The sequence below is a fragment of the Moesziomyces antarcticus genome (assembly GCF_000747765.1).
Source record: "Moesziomyces antarcticus DNA, scaffold: scaffold_v10002, strain JCM 10317, whole genome shotgun sequence".
Classification (NCBI taxonomy): Eukaryota; Fungi; Basidiomycota; class Ustilaginomycetes; order Ustilaginales; family Ustilaginaceae; genus Moesziomyces; species Moesziomyces antarcticus.
In genome coordinates, this window is record NW_014639008.1 from 1549430 (window position 1) to 1567755 (window position 18326).

At 56.6% G+C, this 18326-nt stretch overlaps 3 protein-coding genes across 3 annotated transcripts in view; 2 read left to right on the forward strand and 1 right to left on the reverse strand.

The window, feature by feature from the left end:
- Positions 1–26: 26 nt before the first annotated feature.
- On the forward strand, positions 27–5835 carry PAN0_002c1448 (sugar transporter; the record flags this gene model as incomplete). The annotated part of the gene is made up of 9 exons (XM_014803613.1): positions 27–534; positions 672–1030; positions 1222–1997; positions 2630–2793; positions 2905–2951; positions 3013–3405; positions 3563–3903; positions 3987–4089; positions 4567–5835. 9 exons carry the CDS (start codon positions 27–29, stop codon positions 5833–5835), a joined length of 3960 nt encoding a protein of 1319 aa, XP_014659099.1.
- Positions 5836–6652: 817 nt separating this feature from the next.
- PAN0_002c1449 (multidrug resistance protein 1-like) lies at positions 6653–11146 on the forward strand (the record flags this gene model as incomplete). The annotated part of the gene is made up of 1 exon (XM_014803614.1): positions 6653–11146. One exon carries the CDS (start codon positions 6653–6655, stop codon positions 11144–11146), a length of 4494 nt encoding a protein of 1497 aa, XP_014659100.1.
- Positions 11147–17584: 6438 nt separating this feature from the next.
- PAN0_002d1450 (eukaryotic translation initiation factor 2 beta) overlaps positions 17585–18326 on the reverse strand; it is a gene marked incomplete at both ends in the record, with an annotated part of 1047 nt that continues 305 nt past the window's right edge. The window contains one exon of the mRNA XM_014803615.1: positions 17585–18313. Within this exon, the coding sequence (XP_014659101.1) occupies positions 17585–18313 (729 nt within the window). The remainder of the gene's footprint in view (positions 18314–18326) is intronic.

Genomic DNA, 18326 nt, shown 5'->3' on the forward strand with positions numbered 1-18326 from the left:
GGGCCCCCATATTTCATCCTGTCAGCATGTCGAAAATCGCATCGCGCACCAATACCATGGGCCTGAGTGGCCGGCGGCTACGCTGGGCCATCACCGCGACCTCTGTGATCGGATTCAGCCTCTTTGGATACGACCAAGGGCTCATGTCGGGTATCATCACGGGTGTCAAATTCAACGAAGAATTCCCTGCGACTGCGGGCACCTCTCACCGTGCTACCGTGATACAAGGTGCAGTCACCAGCTGCTACGAGCTTGGATGCTTTTTCGGCGCTGTTTTCACTCTGCTTCGAGGAGAGAGGATCGGTCGACGACCTCTGATGCTCGTAGGTGCTGTCCTGATGATCATCGGAACGGTCATCTCGGTGACGCCATTCAAGGGTCACTGGGCGCTCGGCCAATTCGTCGTCGGACGTGTCATCTCAGGACTCGGAAACGGAATGAACACGGCTACCATCCCAGTATGGCAATCCGAGATGTCCAAGGCCAAGAATCGAGGCCTTCTGGTTAACTTGGAAGGCGCGGTGATTGCATGCGGTAAGTGACCCTTTTTTCATATGCGGTCCAAGCGCGCACGGACAATTCTCCACGTGGACCCATTGTTCGCGCAATTTGACACGCATGCTGAACCCTTCTCCTCCTCGTTCCTCTTGATCGACTTTGGTTGGCAACAGGAACGTTCGTGGCGTACTGGCTCGATTTCGGGCTGTCGTACGTGCCCAGCAGCGTGCAGTGGCGCTTCCCGATCGCATTCCAGATCGTCTTTGCGGCTATGCTCTTCGTGGGCGCATTCAACCTCCCCGAGTCCCCCCGATGGCTCATCGCCCGTGGCAGGGACGACGAAGCAAAGCAAGTCCTCTTCGCCCTCGAGGGTGAGACCGCCAACAAGGAGGAGATCGAGCTCGAGGCACGCATCATTCGCGACGCCATCGAAAAGACCGGCAAACAGGGCGGACTGGCCGATCTTTTCACCAACGGCAAAACCCAGCACTTCCGACGCATGCTCATCGGTTCTTCGACCCAATTCTTCCAGGTGAGTTGCACGGAATGCATCTGCTGCATGTCCAGATGCAGAAGGACGAGGAGGAGCGGATAGTTACCCGGAGTATTTCGGCCGAGACAGAGAAACTCGCGCCAAAAGTCGCGGCAAACGCTCCTCCTCCTCATTCCATCATACGACATCGTATCAAAACGCTGACAACGACGACGATTCGCCCCGGACAGCAATTCACCGGTTGCAACGCAAGCATATATTATAGTACGGTGCTTTTTGAAACGTCGTTGCGACAATCGAGGCGGCTTTCCTTGGTCATGGGCGGAGTTTTTGCGACGGTATACGTCATCTTTACGCTCCCGTCGTTCTTCCTCGTGGAGAGGGTGGGCCGTCGCAATCTGTTCATGATCGGAGCTTTCGGACAGGGCTGCGCATTCATCATCACCATGGCGTGTCTTGCCGCTCCCGAAACCGTCAGCAACGCCAAGGGAGCCGCGGTGGGTCTGTACCTCTTCATCGCCATGTTTGCGTGGACCATCCTACCGCTTCCTTGGCTGTACAGTCCAGAGATCAACCCGCTGCGCACACGAACCGCTGCCGTCTCCGTGTCTACATGCACAAACTGGATTAGCAACTTCGCAGTGGTGATGTTCACCCCCTTGTTCATCTCTTCGACGCGATGGGGTGCGTACCTCTTCTTTGCGCTCGTCAACTTCCTCTGGATCCCGATCATCTTCTTCTTCTACCCCGAAACCGCCGGACGAAGGCTCGAAGAGATGGATCTTATCTTTGCAAAGGCGCACATCGAGGGCAAGCCCGCTTACCGCATCGCGAAGCAGATGCCCAAACTCGAACCTGCGGAGATCGAGCAGGAGGCTGCAAAGATCGGCCTCTTCGAGGTCATGGAGGACCCAGAGGCGTCCGCTTCGACTTCGCCTGGAAGAATCAGCGACTCGTCCGCTGATGCAGAAACCGTCGATGTAGGCGCGAACAAGGAAAAGCCGCAGTAAGCGCATCATCACCGACGGCAATCATAAGCCAAGTCGAGAGTGGAGTTCACCGGGTGCAACGCACCTATTCACTCAGCGACGACCTCTCTTGATTCGTCCTTTGTCGCTTGTTCGCGTATGAGCATGGAATGAGATAATGTCCGCCCTTGCTTCCATGTCCTATTCCTCTGCGCTTTTGGCTTTCAGGAAGACGGCGCGGCGGCCCCTTTAAAGTTCTTCCACCCCTTTGTCATTGTCGTAATAAGCTCGGCGCGACAGGCAAGTCAGATCTTCTCATTCAATCGTGCTACTGGATGACACTCTGAGCCGGTCGTATTGCGTGGAGCCCATCTCGAAATCGATTGCAACCGGGCACGATGGTCGCTGTGCGAGGAGGAGAGCCAGGAGGTGTGAGGATGAAGCAGGGAGCGACGCACGCGTGCAGCGGAGGCGGCGATTTTCGACACGAGCTGGGGTCCCCATTGTTCCTGCGTCGGGTGCGTCATTTTCTCTTTGTCTTGGCCGCGGCATTAAAGATGCATGGCGGCCCGGCAATCCGGGTCGGCGTTGCTGTGGTTCAGGACAACAGCTCGTACCTCCATGCGTCAGCACTGGTCTCCTAGCTTTCGTCCGACGGCGCGGCGCACAGGCTCGCCTTCCCACCATCACATCTTGCTCTTCCGACATTGGCTATCCGCAACAAAGACGATGTGCTTCGTTACGTGCGTTGCCGTGGACCCTTCGACGGGTACCAAACACATCCCGGCCTCGGCGCGCATCGACCCGAGCCAGCTACCCTTCCACCCAGCCCAGGTAAGCAATGATGCGCAAGTCAAGGTGGCGGTTTTCCATCTCGGCACCGTTCACAGCTATCGTCAAGCATGGGCGGATGATGTGTGGGACCAAAGTCTGGAACGGCGAAAGAAGAAGGCAAGCCAGCCAAGTGGCGCTGGGATCTAGGCGCGTGCAATGTAAGTCCACCCTGCTCTTGCTCGACGGAAGCCAGATACTGACAAGGCCGGCGGAGGATAGAACTATGACATTCTTCCCGCCATCTTCTCGAGCGGCTCGGTCAAGCTCCTGGTGCCCAAACTCAACGACCATGGCCAGCTCAAGAATGTGCTTCTCAAGAAGTTTGGCGTGGCGACGATCGACGAGATCGGGCTGACGGGCATCATTCTCTCGCACGCGCATTTCGATCATTACGGCAATCTGCTCGACTTTCTCGCCTCGATCCCCGTGTTTGTCGGTGCAGGCGCGCTCGACTGGATCGGAGGCGGTGACGAGGCAGCCAATAGGGGCGCCAAAAGGGACGAAAAGGGCAACGAGTCGTTCCCGTCGAGCTTCCTCAAGGATCGCACGATTACCGAGACGAACCAGGTCAAGGCAAAAGCTGCACATGGCGACCGTGTCAAGGAGACCAAGGTGGGCCCGTTCGAACGAGCTCAGGATTGATTTGGAGACGGTAGCCTCTTTATCGCTTCTGTCGAGGGTGTGAGTTGGACCCCGCCTCAGGATGCCAGTTGTACGCGTGCTGTGTTCTGAAATTTGTTCTGTTCAACGGCACTGTCCCGGTCACCAGGTGATGCTGGCCAAGACTTCGCACGAACCAACGCCGAGCTTGGTGTTGCTTTCGGGCGTTGCGGCGCACCAGCAGGCGCTGTACCATCCTCTTTCTGCACCTCTGGAGCTTGGTGCCGAATCGCTCTGCTCCGCTCGCCCGCACCACGATGCTGTCTACCGCAGCGAGGATGATTCGCGCGCCACGCCCGGATTCTTTGACCACGCCAGCGCCGATGCCATCGTTGACCGGCCCATCCCAGACGAGAGCGCTGCGTGCATGCAGGAGTTCCGCGACAAGGCCATGCGAGCCCTCGCCGCACTCTCGCGCCTCGAGGCATGCCACGACGTCATGGTCGTTCTGTAAGTTTCGCGAAAGCACAGGTCCATTCGTCCAAATCGGGGAGCAAGTGCTGACCAAAGTTGCTTTGATCCCGATCGTGCAGCGCACACGAGCTCGAATTTACGCACGCGCTCGAACTCAAAGAAGGCGACGACGTTGTGGTCAATGATTGGCGCCACAGAGGGTGGAAGGAAAAGAAGATCAAAGTGCGCCAGAGACCAGCTGGCGTCGCTGTGATGCAACCATCCTCATCGCGTACACTTCCAGCCACACACGAATGAAAGGCTGCCAGGAAGCTTTGACCCGAAATCCGAGCTGTAGATGCATTGTGGAGATCGTCGGTGTGGCATTCTCATGAGATCACGGGTCGACACAAATGTGATGCCGGGGCGCGTGTGGGTCGGGAGGTCGCGTCCACTTCATGTGGGTGGATGGTCGGTGGCGACCTGCATACCTGCATTTGAAGCCCCCACGCACGATAACAAAGAGAAAGACGGTTGTCGATTGGCTGTCATGCAGTCCATAGTGGAAACTTGTTAATGAAGCGAGGTGGACTTCGGGCAGGATCAGTTTTGACGCAGGGGAAAGGGTCCTCTGCCCACGTCCATCACCCCGTGTCGTCGGACCTCGCGAGTATATAGATGAGCGGTTTCCTCTCAGGTAGATCCTCCAACCGCATACAGGACTTCAAGATGCTCAGCACCAAGGTGTTGAGTGCGCTCCCACTGCTGCTGGCCACCGCGTGGTGTGTCGGCGCAGCACCGAGCGCGTTGCGAGGTAAAAGCGGGGTCAGCGTCAGCGACATCAAGCTTGGCTACGAGCATACGGTGGCGCGCTATGCCAATTGGAAGTCCAGCTCTGCCAAGCCGGTCGGCAGAGGCAGGGTGCTTTTTGAGGACTTCAAGTTAGCCAGCCCGAGCGATGCTGCCGCGAACAATGCTTCCGCGATTGCGGTGGTGCGCAAGCGCGGCACGATGCTGCCTCTCCACGCGGTTGGAGGGTATCCCAAGATGCTGGGCGTGACTTACAATGCCGAGGTAGGGATGGGCACGCCGACGCAGCTGTTCAACCTCACTGCGGACACAGGATCGATGCTCACCTGGGCCGTGCTGGCTTCGTGCACGGATGCCGACTGTCCGGGCGCATCGACCAAGCGCAAGTACGACCCGGCAGCGTCCACCACCAGTCGAGCAGGACGCAAGGACCACGAGGCATACGGAGATGGCGAGATGGATCTGACGCTGTATAGCGATGTGGTGCATCTGGGCAGGATCAAGATCGATGCCACGGTGGGTGGAGCCAACAAGACTTTCGAACGCGACGGCAAGCTGGAGCACGACGGACTGCTGGGTCTGGGTCGCAAGGCAGATGCCGATCCAGCGCCCGTGTTGGACAGCCTGGCCAAGGAGAGGCGACGATTCCAGGAGACGATTGCACTCGATCTGGGTGGGACGCCCACGCTGGAAGTGGGCGGCTACAACTACGTCAAATACCCCAAGCTGAAGCGGTACACGGTCCAGGGCGATGAGGGCTGGCAGCTCGAAGGCAGCAGCATCACGGCCAAGGGTGCGGACAAGGCGGATGCGATCAACCTGCTGCTCGACACGGGCTCGTCGGTTTCCATGCTGCCTGCGTCGAGGATGGATGCGATCATGAATCGGGCGGGCTTGAAGGTGCAGAGGTCTAAGGACGAGCCGATTGTCTACTCGATGGCGTGCGATACGAAGCTGGGCGTGCAGCTGGTGCTTCCGGACGGAACGCAGGTGGATGTGGACGACTCGGACATCCTGATGCGCAGCAACGACGCCAGCATGCTGGGCTGCCTGAGTCTGCTGGTAGGCACCACCAATCCGTTTGTGCCCGCCGTGGCAGGTACGCCGCTGCTGCAGAGTCTCTACACGGTGCTCAGCCGCAACCCCTCGGGCGACTGGATCGGACTCGCTCCCCTGTAGCCTTGACGAATTGCTCAGCACCGCGGAGGTCTCTTTTGTTCTCGAGTCACGACAGCGCGGTGTTGCGTTGCTTGGCATGCTCCCACGCCAAACATCGCATAAAAATGCGCGAATCGCTTTTGCCCGTTCGTCTCTGCCACCCAGCAGCGTGTCGTGACTGTGCCAAGCCGCATTGAACGCGTGTCGCGCTGTGCGAATCGCGCGTCTCGTTTAGCGCGGCTGTGCAAAATTGCGAAATTGCGAAAAATGCACTGCTGAGGCAATTTTTGACGTTTGCGACCAATTTTTTCCGAAAAATCCGATTCCGTCTTCCCGTCGGGTAACTCAGCAGCGAGCCGAGAGAGTCGAGAGAGCCGCTGCACCAAATCGGCCAATTTGGCGAAAAAGGCGGCTAATATCTCTCAGCTCGGGCCGCACTTTTGGGTGGTGAATCGAGATGGCGTCGAGACTCGAACGAGGTCAGGGGGAACAATGGCAGGACCACGTTGCCGATAGACGACTGTCTGGCCCGGGTGGCGTGCAGGCCACTGCTTTGTACGACGTGCCTGATGTGCTGACCCCACAGCGCGAGCCGAGGATCCGATGGACGGCGGCTCGCGCAAAGTCGGAAGAGGAGGTTTGTACGACGCTTGGCTCAGTGCAACACCCGCGCCAAGCCTTTATATTGTTCCTCCATCATCCGCGCTCGCCCTCTTCTCTCCACTCCCCTCATCCTCACCCCCACTTCCCCGTCTCCGAGGGCGCTGCCATAGAGTAGCACGAGCCTGCTCCCCGCTTTCCTGTGATGCCGACTTCAACCCTATAGACCTCCACAACCATGCACGCCCAGCCACCAGCACAGGCCCCTCGCGGCACAGCACGACTCCCCTTCGAGGCGCACAGAACTCGTCTGCCCACCTTCTTCTACCTCTTCTCCTTCTGCCCCGCCGTTCCATCTCCCTTCACCTCGCCATCGGCATTTGCGCGCCATCCTGGTGTGCTCTACGTCGTCGGCTTTGCAGCCGCCCTCTTGGCAGGATGCGGCATGCCCGCCCTCGACCTCCTCTACGGTATCTACACCAACAGGGTCACCCCAGGCGCAGCCAGCCCGCAAGACATCCGCGATGCTTCCTCTTACATCGGCTGGGTCGTCACCATCGTCGGCATTGGCGAGTTCCTCCTCGCTTGGCTCTTCCTCGCCTGCTTCACCACCGCATCCCACGACCTCACACAGCGCCTTCGTCACACCTACGTCGCCTCCGTCCTCGCTCAGGACGCTTCCCACTTTGACCTCCACGGCGCAGGAGAGATCGCAAACCGCGCTTCCAAGGACATCGCCGTCATCCGCGCCGGCTTCGGCGAAAAGCTCGCCTACGCTTCCTGGTCCGGCGCCACGCTCGTCGTATCGGCCATCATCGGTTTCATCAAGGCGCCCAGAATCGCTGGCGTCCTCTTTGCCCTCCTCCCGCTCACCATGATCATCTTCTCCGTCCTCGGCAAGGCCACCGAGATCGTAGGCGCCCCTGCTCTCCGCATCGAAGGCCGCTCCTCCACCTTCCTCGAACAGGTGCTCGGCTCCGTCCGCGTCGTACAGTCCTTTGGCATGGAGTCCCAGCTGCTCAAGCGCTTCGACAGGGCCATGCTCAAGCCGCTCGAGAAACTCGGCATGCGCAAGTCCGCCATCCGCGGCCTCGAGACCAGCGCCGTCTACTTTATGCTCAACTGCACCTACTCGCTCGCTTTCTGGTGGGGATCCATCAACATCGCCGAGGGCAAGCTGCTCGTCGGCGACCTCCTCACCACCTTCTGGAACTACCTCAACTCACTCTTCTCCCTCGCCAACATCGTGCCCCACATCGCAGGCATCTTTGACGCTTGGACCGCCATCAAGCAGGTGCGCAGGGCCATCGAGAGGGTGCCAAAGATCGACATTCGCAACGAACAGGGCGCAGTGCCCGCTTCGGATGACAAGCATTGGTCGCCCAGCTTCGAGCTCCACAACGTCACCTTCTCCTACCCTTCCCGCCCCAACGTCGCCAGCCTCAAGGACGTCTCGGTCCTCTTCGAGCCCGGAAAGGTGACGGCCCTCGTCGGCCCATCCGGCTCGGGCAAGTCCACCATCACCAGCCTTCTCCTTCGAGAGTACGACCCAGAGACCGCCAACATCCCACATCCGCACGACGACGAAGACGCCAAGGCCGCACAGCAGAGCGACGCCGCCAAAGCTGACGCCAACGACGAAAAAAAGCCGACCTCCAAGTCGCTCTTCCGAAAGTCAAAGCCGAAAAGTGCTAGCATCGACGAAAAGGATGTCGAGCAGATCGATCCTGCTGCCGATGCAGGCAAAGGGAGGATCACCGGCTCGGGCAACGTCCTCTTCGCCGGCCACGATGTGCGTGAGCTCAACACGCGTTGGCTTCGATCGCAGATCGCCATCGTACAGCAGCATCCGCAGCTCTTCACCGCTTCCGTCTTTGAGAATGTAGCGACCGGTCTCACCGGCACAGAGTGGGAGTACCTTCCAGACGTCGATGGAGATCCGCAGGCCGCCGGATACGACCCGGACCGCACCGCCGCCATTCGCGACAAAGTCAGGCTTGCGCTGCAGAAGGCGGAAGCCTGGCACTTCGTCTCCAAGCTGCCCCAAGGCATGGATACGCCCATCTCGGGCGGCCGCACCGGTCTCCTTTCGGGTGGTCAGCGTCAGCGAGTCGCCATCGCCCGCGCCCTCGTGCGCGAGCCCCGTCTCCTGTGTCTCGACGAAGGTACCTCGGCACTCGACTCGGACACCGAGAGCAAGATCAAGCTCGCCCTCCAGAAGGAGCAGGAGGAGCGCGGCATGACCACCATCCTCATCGCCCATCGTCTCAGCACCATCGAACATGCCGACAAGATCGTCGTCCTCAAGAATGGCCGCATCGTAGAGCAGGGCGATCACAATTCGTTGATGGAGAAGAAGAACACCGCGGGTCACACGGGACTTTACCGCAGCATGGTCATGCAGCAGAGGCACCTTGCAGAATACGAGGGCGACAGTGCAGATGCCAGCGCTGACGCAAAGACCGGCAGCAAGGACGCTCCGAGCGATCCAAAGTCGTCGGACTCGTCGTCGAGCGATGCATCGGTGGCAGTCAGCGACGACAGCGCGGCGGGCGAAATGCTCGACGTGCCGGATCACCCTCTTTCCATCTTCATGTCTGGCATGACCGACGGCACAAGGACCAAGGTCGACGGAGCATCGACGGAGCGTTCGGCTTCCGTCGTGCCAGACGAGCCGCTGGATCTCGCCTCCCGACCCCTCCCACTCAGCAGACATCGCAGCAGCCGTGCATCAGACAACCCCTATCGAGCCTTTTCCGGCCGTACCGGCATCGCCTTGGCGCAGCATGAGCATGCGCCCGAATCGGCTCCTACGACCAAAGAGGCTGACCGAGCACAGGCCCCTGTTGCAGCTGGGACTGAGCTGGGCACGGCCAAGGCGGACGACGCAAAGAGCCTCACCAGTCACGGTGACGGCGAGCATCATAGCAAGATGGCACAGAAGGATGAGAAGCGTCGCCTTCGCAAGACGTTCCTCAGGTATCTCAACGATCAGAAATTTTGGTTCTCCATCGGCCTTTTGGGATCCGTTGCAACTGGTGCCAGCTTCCCCATCGCTGGCTGGCTCACTGGTGGCGCGGTCAACTCGCTTTCCATCGAGAACGACAACCAGCGACTGCGCAGCGAGACCAACCGGTGGGCACTGTGGTTCCTCATTCTGGCGCTCGCGGATCTCGTCATTGTCATGATCGGCAGCTTCTTCCTCGAGACCGCATCGGAGCACGTAATGCGCAAGCTCAAAAAGGAGGGCTTCTCCTCGTTGATCCGACAGGAGATCGGATTCTTCGACGCCGAGGAGCATGCGAGCGGTGCCATGAGTGCTGCTGTGTCCAGCCATCCTGCCAATGTCGGCGCCGCCACGGGTCTCGTCCTCGCCCAGGTCGTCGTCAGCAGCATCAACCTCGTGGGCTCGGTCATCCTCGGTCTGGTGCTCTCCTGGAAGACATCGGTGGTCTGCCTCGCTCCCATCTTTGTCCTCTTCATGTCGGGCTGGCTCAACATTGCCATGCTCGAAAAGTACGAGTCGGTGGCGCAAAAGCCAGCCGACCGCGCTGCGTCCTACGTCTCGGAGAATGTCGATGCAATCAAGACGGTAGCTGCGCTCGGTCGAGAGGCGGAGACGATGAGGGTGTTCGACGAGCGCGCTCGGGCCGATCCAAAGCGCACGCGCTACCTCATCTTCGGAGCGGGTGGCTTCGCTGTCTCGCAGGCAATGGTGCTGCTTCTGTCTGCCCTCGTCTTCTACTGGGGCGGAACGCTGCTCAGTAGGCGTGAAGTCGACATCACGGCGCTCTATGCCTCGTTCGAGGCCGTCATCATCGCTGCCTTCTCCGCCGGACGGCTATTCACTTTTGTGCCGGACTATGGCCGCGCGACCAACTCGTTCAAGACCGTCTCGGGCTGGATCAATCGCAAGCCGCTCGTCGCAGACACCAACGGCCTGCCGCCGCTCGACCCGTCGTTGCGCGCCAAGGTGGAGGACGGCAGCTACGCGGCGCAAGATGTCGTGTTGCGCGATATCGAGCTTCGCTACCCGCAGCGACCCAATCACCCAGCACTCAAGGAGCTCAGCATCACCATTCCAGCGGGCAAGAGCGTCGCCTTCTGCGGCACCTCTGGCTCGGGCAAGAGCTCGATCCTCGCGCTGCTACAGCGCTTCTACGATCCGTGCCAAGGAAGCATCGAGTTTGGCGGTGTCGACGTGCGACAGGTGCCCATCGACATGCTGCGCCAGGAGATGGCGTACGTCTCACAGGACCCGATCCTGTACGAGGGCACCATTCGATGGAACCTGTCGCTCGGCTCAATCGAGCCCGAGTCGGTCACGCAGGCGGACTTGGAGAAGGCGTGCGAGGATGCCTACATCCTCGACTTTGTTCGCGGCCTGCCCAACGGCTTCGACACCGAGATCGGCTTCAAGGGCTCGCAGCTCTCGGGAGGTCAGAAACAGCGTCTCTGCATCGCAAGGGCGCTTCTCCGCAACCCCAAGATCCTCCTTCTCGACGAAGCCACCTCCGCTTTAGACGCCGAGTCCGAGATCCAGGTCCAGCGCGCTCTCGACCGCGCCGCCCTGAATCGCACCACGGTCACCATCGCACACCGGCTCAGCAGCCTCCGGAAGTGCGACTGGATCTTTGTCGTTGAGGATGGCAGGATCCGCGAGTCGGGCACGCACACGGACCTCATCGCCCGCGGAGGCCGCTACCGCGAGCTCATGGAGCTTCAACTGTAAATTCAGATCTTAGAGTAAAGGCTGGGCCGAGTCGCCGTCAGCAGGTGCTCCTTCCTTCCGTTCGCCGGGTTATATGCCGTCCAACGACGAAGGCAAACCACGAAACTTCAAAGCGTTGAGCGATACGAGTGAGATTGCGAAGTGGTGGTGCGTTACAAACTACGGAGTGGGACAAATTGGGTCAGTGAGAGTCCTAAGACAACTCTGAGCCCAGAGGTGAGTAGGCAAAGGGGGGAGGGAACGGAAGGGGAACGGACAGAACCGGAACAGAATGACTTGAACGATCACCATGGCGAGTTGGCGGCCGTACTGGGGTTGTCAGGATCGTAATCCGGGCGCACACGTCCCTGACGATTCTCGACCTTCTTTGCCTTGGTGCATTACGTTGTGCAGGAATTTGACGCCTGTGATGCATGTAATGTTGTCTAGGTTGTAGTGCGTAAAGTTGACAAGCTGTACCATTGAGTTGTTCAGAGGTCCATTGCTGTGCAGCAATCAACTTTGGAACCGGAGCAATGTTGCAGGTCTTGGTCTTTTGATTGAATGGTTAGCGTTAATTGGGTGGACACCGCCCAACGGTACAAGTTCCTGCGGTGTTTGCTTGCTCACCCAAACCTGGTCAAAGGCTAGAATGACGCATTAGTATCCGTGTGGCACCCAGATCAATCCACTGTCTGAGCACGACTGAACTTTGATGTGCAATCCGTCACGATTTTGGCAATACTGTTGAGCGCTGTCAATCTCCGGGGTAGATGTCGGTCAAAAGAACGTGATGGCATAGACAAGGTGTCCCCCGCCTGCCTCTGGGTCGCAGATTCCTCAAACCATTGCTTCGACGTGACTGACGATGCTGTTGTTGCAGTATTTGGCGTACTGCATTGTCATCTTCGAGATCTGATACGTTTCGAGTTGATCCGTTTCTTGGGCTTATAGGACGTCTGTGACTCGCTCGAAGTGCAAGTTTCTCGGTCCGTACATGCTGAATGATGCTTTAATTTGAGGCAAGTCATGAGTCTTGTGAGACCTGGATGGCATCCATGTTTCCGGAACTGGCGATCCATAACGACAGCGTGCTGGCTGTGAAGGCGCCTCGAGCTTGTCACGACTTTGCGCAAAGATGCCGGGGCGCGGCTGGGGTGGGCGCAGTGACGGAGGCCGATGGGGCGGCACGCATGCGATCGAGTCTTGAAGACACAAACACAGACTGACACGCTGGTTTGTGAAATGCGAGATGGTTCGATGGCCGTGGCGATGGCGACGGCGATAGTGACGATGGAGTCAAGCAGTCAAGAAGCATGGGCAGTGGTTAGGGGAGGGGTCAAGTGGCAGTGCGTGCGAGTGAGCGGCCAATTGGAAGTTGAAGCTCAATTCTTGTTCCAGTGATATGTGTCTGGCGCGTCCGGCTCATGTTGCAATGTTTCAGGGTTCATTTTTCGTGATTTGATCCAGTTCAATGGCCATGGACACATGACACCAAAATTGAAAAATCATATTTTTTAGGAAAGCGGAGGCTTGCGCGAAAATGTGACCGCAACGCTATTTGTCCTTTGGTTTGCAACTACTGAGTACTGTCTGCATCACCTTGATAAGGGTTGTGCGAGGCGTATTTGCCCCAGTCCTCAAAGCGTGAGATCAAGGCACTTTGTTCCTGTGCTCCCAAAAGCAACCGCACCAGAAGGAGTTCATGACCGGCAGTCCGTAAAGGGGCGCATCTCCCTGATTGTTCCCATCAAGCGACCAGTCAGCGATGGACCACTGGCCCTGGTAGTTGATTAAGCATCGGCTTGCCACCGAGCATCCGTCCCCTGGATAGAAACAAGGAACAAGGAGTGAAACCTTGCTGTCTCCAGGTTCCACCGGATTGACCTGGCAAAGAACAAGTGCCTGTCCCTTCATATCGACCATGAAATGGGCAACATCATCTGGCATCACGGTCAGATCCCCAGCCTGAAAGATGTTGAGCGCAGCCGTCAGATATGTCTTGTCCTAGTCACCGTAAATCGCCTTGTATGCTTCCAGGTTGTCAAGAAGATACAAGCCGAGGATGCCGAAGAGGTTGTTGTCCTCGTTGAAGATGACTCGGAGGGCCTCCCACCCATCTCCGCTCCCTGCTTACCTATCCAGCTGATGAGAACGGAGTCGCTTTGTTGCAGGAAAGAGGCCTGCTGGTCCTGGCCCTGATCTTAAGGGACCTCGGGTGAGGCATGCGAATGGTTAGTCGAAAGACCGATTGGATCAGCGGTGTGTGCCTCTGGTCCAAAGGAATCAACAGGATTGTCTCGCAGCAACGGCACGCCCTCCCAGGATTTAGGCTCCAGTCCTCTAAAGAGCAGAACTTCCCAAGACTCGGCCGTCAAGGGAGATGAATTTGCAGCTGTGCAGGCTGGGCTTGCTAGCTGAGTGGACGGAGTGGGAGAAGGAGTTGTTTCGAAGAATGGAGATTGAAACACAGATTGTGACCATCTCATAATCATGAGTCCACACAAATGAATTTTGAATAACATAAATCACGAATCCGCTTCTTGGATCTGCGTTCGTAAGATCTGTTCCACGATTGCATTGAAAACTCGTTGTTGCGCGTGAAGTCACCACCCCATCTCCTGGTGCCACAGGCCGAATTAAAAGGCAATCAAAATAGAGCGACCCTGCATTTGGTTGCGTGTAACCATAGACGATCGTTTGACCTCGTACATCACTTGGTCTACAAATGTATTGACAATTTGCGTCCCGTAAGATCCGTCCTGGACTTCGTAATGGTGTCGAGCTCAGTGCCGACTACTTCTGGCAATTCCAAGTTGATTGACATCCACATCGACACATTGCGTGCCGTAAACCTCACTCATATCCTAACAAAACGGTAGCTGGCGAGGAGCAGCCACCCCTCAGCCACCCCGGGTGGCTGAGGGGTGGCTGATGATTAGAAGCCACCCGGGGTGGGTGGCTGCTGGGTGGCTGATTTTCGCCATCCCCCCCGGGTGGCTGCTGGGTGGCTGATCCCAAATAGCCACCCGGGGTGGCTGATGGGTGGCTGCTCGTCGCCACCCACCCCACTTGTTAGGATATGACTCTCTGGACTGGAATGAACTCTGTTCGGTAGTGGACTTGACCTGGCTTCACTGTTCGACAGAAATCATAAATGTCCACTATCTCGACCAACAACCGTGATGACTCAAAGTTGGCCAAATTCTCAACCCAGGTTTTATAAGTTAATGAGGATCACCGCAAGAATTAGGAAAAAGTTAGACTCCAGGTTTAGCTTCAAGACTGAAGTCTCGGAATTCATGACGACTAGCAAATCATAAATAATGAAGTAGACCTGATTTGTGCATGTCCACTACCCGTTTGAATTTCTTCCCACGTTTGACTGTGATTGGCCCCTGACCCTGCTATTATTCATCGTTCACGATGGAGCGCATGAGCTTTAGGATGCAAAAATGTAAAGCGGTTTCTGGTATTTCTTTAATCGTTGCACCCTAAGACGACATGCTCGATACCATTAATGCAGTGGAGGTTTCAGGCTCCGTTCAGGCAACTCCCCATAAAAAAATCCAGTTCTGAGGGGATGTACGGATTTCTTCTTGCTCTTTTCTTTATTCATGATAGTCATCGGAACCTGAATTATGGATCACGAAACGCCCAAAAATATTGCATGCAAGCTGTTAACTTTGCTTAGATTTCCGATTTGCGATGCCTAATCCGTGATTTTTGTTGTTGTACGGTGACATGCATATCCTAAAAAAATGCGAGCTGGCGAGGAGCAGCCACCCAGCAGCCACCCATCAGCCACCCCTGGTGGCTTCTCGGGATCAGCCACCCAGCAGCCACCCTAGTGTGTGTGGGTGGCTGTGGGGTGGCTGCTGCCAAACAGCCACCCGGGGTGGCTGATGGGTGGCTGCTCGTCGCCACCCACCCCATTTGTTAGGATATGATGGACTTTCGTGCAACGTCAAATAACGAGACCCAACGTGCATGCTGAAATCGTAAATCATGAACACACTTTCAGCTTCATGACTGATTACCAGGCACCCTTTGCTGAGTGGGAAATTCAACAGCGCACTACGCGTCACAAGCACGGCCTAGGCGCTATCATGAAGGCTTGCAACACAATCATGAAATTCATGGAACCTATAGAAACGACGCGAAAGTGACAGATGTCGAAAATGACCAATTGATGTAATTTCATTGACCTTCCTGCGGGGATTTTTCATAATTTTACCGTTTGCATGTATGATTCCGGTAGCTTGTCTCCTTCAAGGCTCACTTAATTTCGTTTGGGTCATGTACTGTACATTCCCCACTCATGACGTTGTTGAAGTACACAGAATGTCTCGTGGTTCTCTACGTTGAACAGGTTCATGAATATTGACTTCTTCCTCATTTCAGGAGCTCGATCGCGACATATGGACGTTTAAAGTGTCATAGATTCATAATCTAAAAAGACGAGGGGGGTGGCGAGGGTCAGCCACCCATCAGCCACCCACACACACACATGGGTGGCTGCTGGGTGGCTGCTCCTCGCCAGCTCGCGTTTTTTTAGGATATGATTGCGGTTTCGATGCCATCGATCATGAATTGGGACCTTGTCTTGCAATGATCCAAAATCATGCGAATCAGAACGCTACTTCGCACCACAAACAAACTTTAGATAACTTACTCCTTTTTTCGACCGAAACCGACCCGGACCGATTCTTGTTCGACAACCTAGATCGGTATGCTGCACACCACTTGATCAAGAACATGCATCTGTTCGAATTCAGCTTACAAGACCGACATGTCCATGTTTCAAGATCCAGAGACATGCACCTTCTTTGATAATTGTGCTCCCCCTTCGGTTGATATGATGGCAGTACATCACCAACTTTGATCATGAGCACAAGCAGGTGATTTGGCGGGCAGGGCCGGAACCTGCAGGGATGGGTCAGAATCTTGCAGCCTCCACAAATCCATCCACATTCGGTACTCGGTCTTGAGACGTACACTTTCTGAACAAGCAACCCAGTCATCACGATCAGTCAGTCACAAAACAGTCTTGATTGAGAGGGGTCCGATTTTGATTGAGAAAGCATCAATCAAAAATCCACTACGCGCGATCTCGGTTGAAAAAAGGAGTAAGTTAGCGGTTGTGATTCGGTCCTGAGTCATTGACAAGCGTTGGACAATGGTCGTAAATGATCATGAACAGTCACGCACTTCCTCACAAAACATGGGCTGTCGACGAGCAGCTTGGAAGCAGCCAAGTCGCTTGGCTGGCGCAGGGCTGATAACGCCAGTTCGCGATTCTTCAAGATGTGCATAGATAATCAGATGTCAGGAAACGTGACTTGTGCGTTGCACGTTCATCATTAAGAAGCAGGAGCATCGTTGGCCTCCCTCGCTGCGTTCATACCAGCCGCCAAGCATGTGCCGGGGGAGCCCCCCGCTTCTGGCACGATTCTGCCGATGTGGTTGACGCAACCTCTCAGCCTATCGATATGGATGGTTCACGACTGTTTGCGGGAGGTTTCAATGGCTCATGTGGACTTGTTTGGCTCGTGTTCGTTCACACAAGGGTCGTGGAGTGGCCAATACGATTGTTGTGTGCGATGGTCGTGAATGAACGGAGAAGGACCTTGCGGCTTTCTGTGATTTTGTTGTCAACCGAGTCGTGTCTCATGGGAGCCATGAGTGCGGAAGGTAGAAGTCATGGATGAGTCAAAGATATGCGAGGGACCGGCATGCGGGTAGCAAGCATCGAGGAGGCGCCATTCGAGGAACCATTTGCTACCATGCTCTAAGAACGACTCGCGTTGAACAGGAAGAGAGGCTGTCAGCAAAGCTGCCACGCTCCTAGAGACAGCTTCATACCGCGATGTGTGCCACCAAGCGTACATGTGGAACGGCCGTTGATCTCAAGCTTGTCCAGGAAATGCTCACGACTGATGAGGCCCGACTGAAAACGCTCCTACTCGAGTTGTGACCGACACCATACACCATCCCGATCCGGAGCTCATGACCTGAGCACGGGCCTTCACATTGATGTGATCCATGGATCCGATTCACGAGAGGAAAGTGATGATGAGCAAGCCACCTTGGTCCACCTTCTGTTGCGGGAGCTGAATGTCATGCCGAGCTTACAACGCTTGCGATCTCAAAGCATCACGATTTGTTCCGTCGGCAAATGTGTGCTACGCACTGTATACTTGGGCTGTGTGCGGCCTGAGTTGCACGCGGGTGGTTGTCGTTTGTGGTGTGGGAGGATTCGATGCGCGCTCACTCATGTCTGTGCTGATGAAAGTCAAACGAGGGAGAAGGGAGATTGGGGGGACATATGTTTGCATTTTGCCCGTCATTGCTGGGGTTGGGAAAGAGGAACAAGTACAGATAACAGTGTCGAGGATGCGAGGTCGAGGCTGGAGCGCATGCGAATGGAGTGGAGTGTGGGGCGCGATGGGGGCCGGTTTAAGCACCTGCGGCGGCCCTGATCTTGGAGCGCTTTCCGGTCTGTGCCTGGAAACCGCTCTTGATGGCGGATACGGAGCGCTGGGAGCCGCACTTTTCGCAGGTGACAAAGAAGATGCGGTTCTCCTTTGTGAGCTTTGTCTCTGGACGCTTGCAGGTCTTGCAGATGACGTATTCGGTGATGTATCTGCGGAGGACGTTTTCGATCTGCTTTGGCTGGAAGCGGCCGCGGATGACGAGACGCTGTGCGCCGTCGACGGAGCCGATGGTGCCCAACTCGGCGAAGAGGAACTGGATGACGTGCTCTGGTTGACGGTGCATGCGCTTGCAGATGTCGACGACGTTGGCAAAGACGGTCTTTTTGGAGCCGTCGCGTGCGACCTGGGGCGGGACCATGGTGAATTTCTTCTTGTCTCCGGAGAGGGCGGGGTTCTGTGCGCGGAGGGTGTTGAATACGCGGCCGAGGAGTTCTTGGTAGGTGTAGTCGCGATCTGTGCCCTGCCATGCCTCGATGGAGGAGTCCTTGGCGGGAGCGTCTGCGTCGTCTGCTGCGTCCTGTGCGAAGGGGTTGTCGCCGAGCTGTTCGTCGTCTACGTCTGCGTATGCGTCGTTGGTGGGGGCGTCTGCGTCGTCTGCATTGTCGTCTGCCTCGCCAATCTCCTTTTCGAAAGCGTCGAGGTCGAGGGCGACCTTCTTCTTTGACTTTTTCTTCTTCTTGAGCTCACCGAACTGCAATATACAA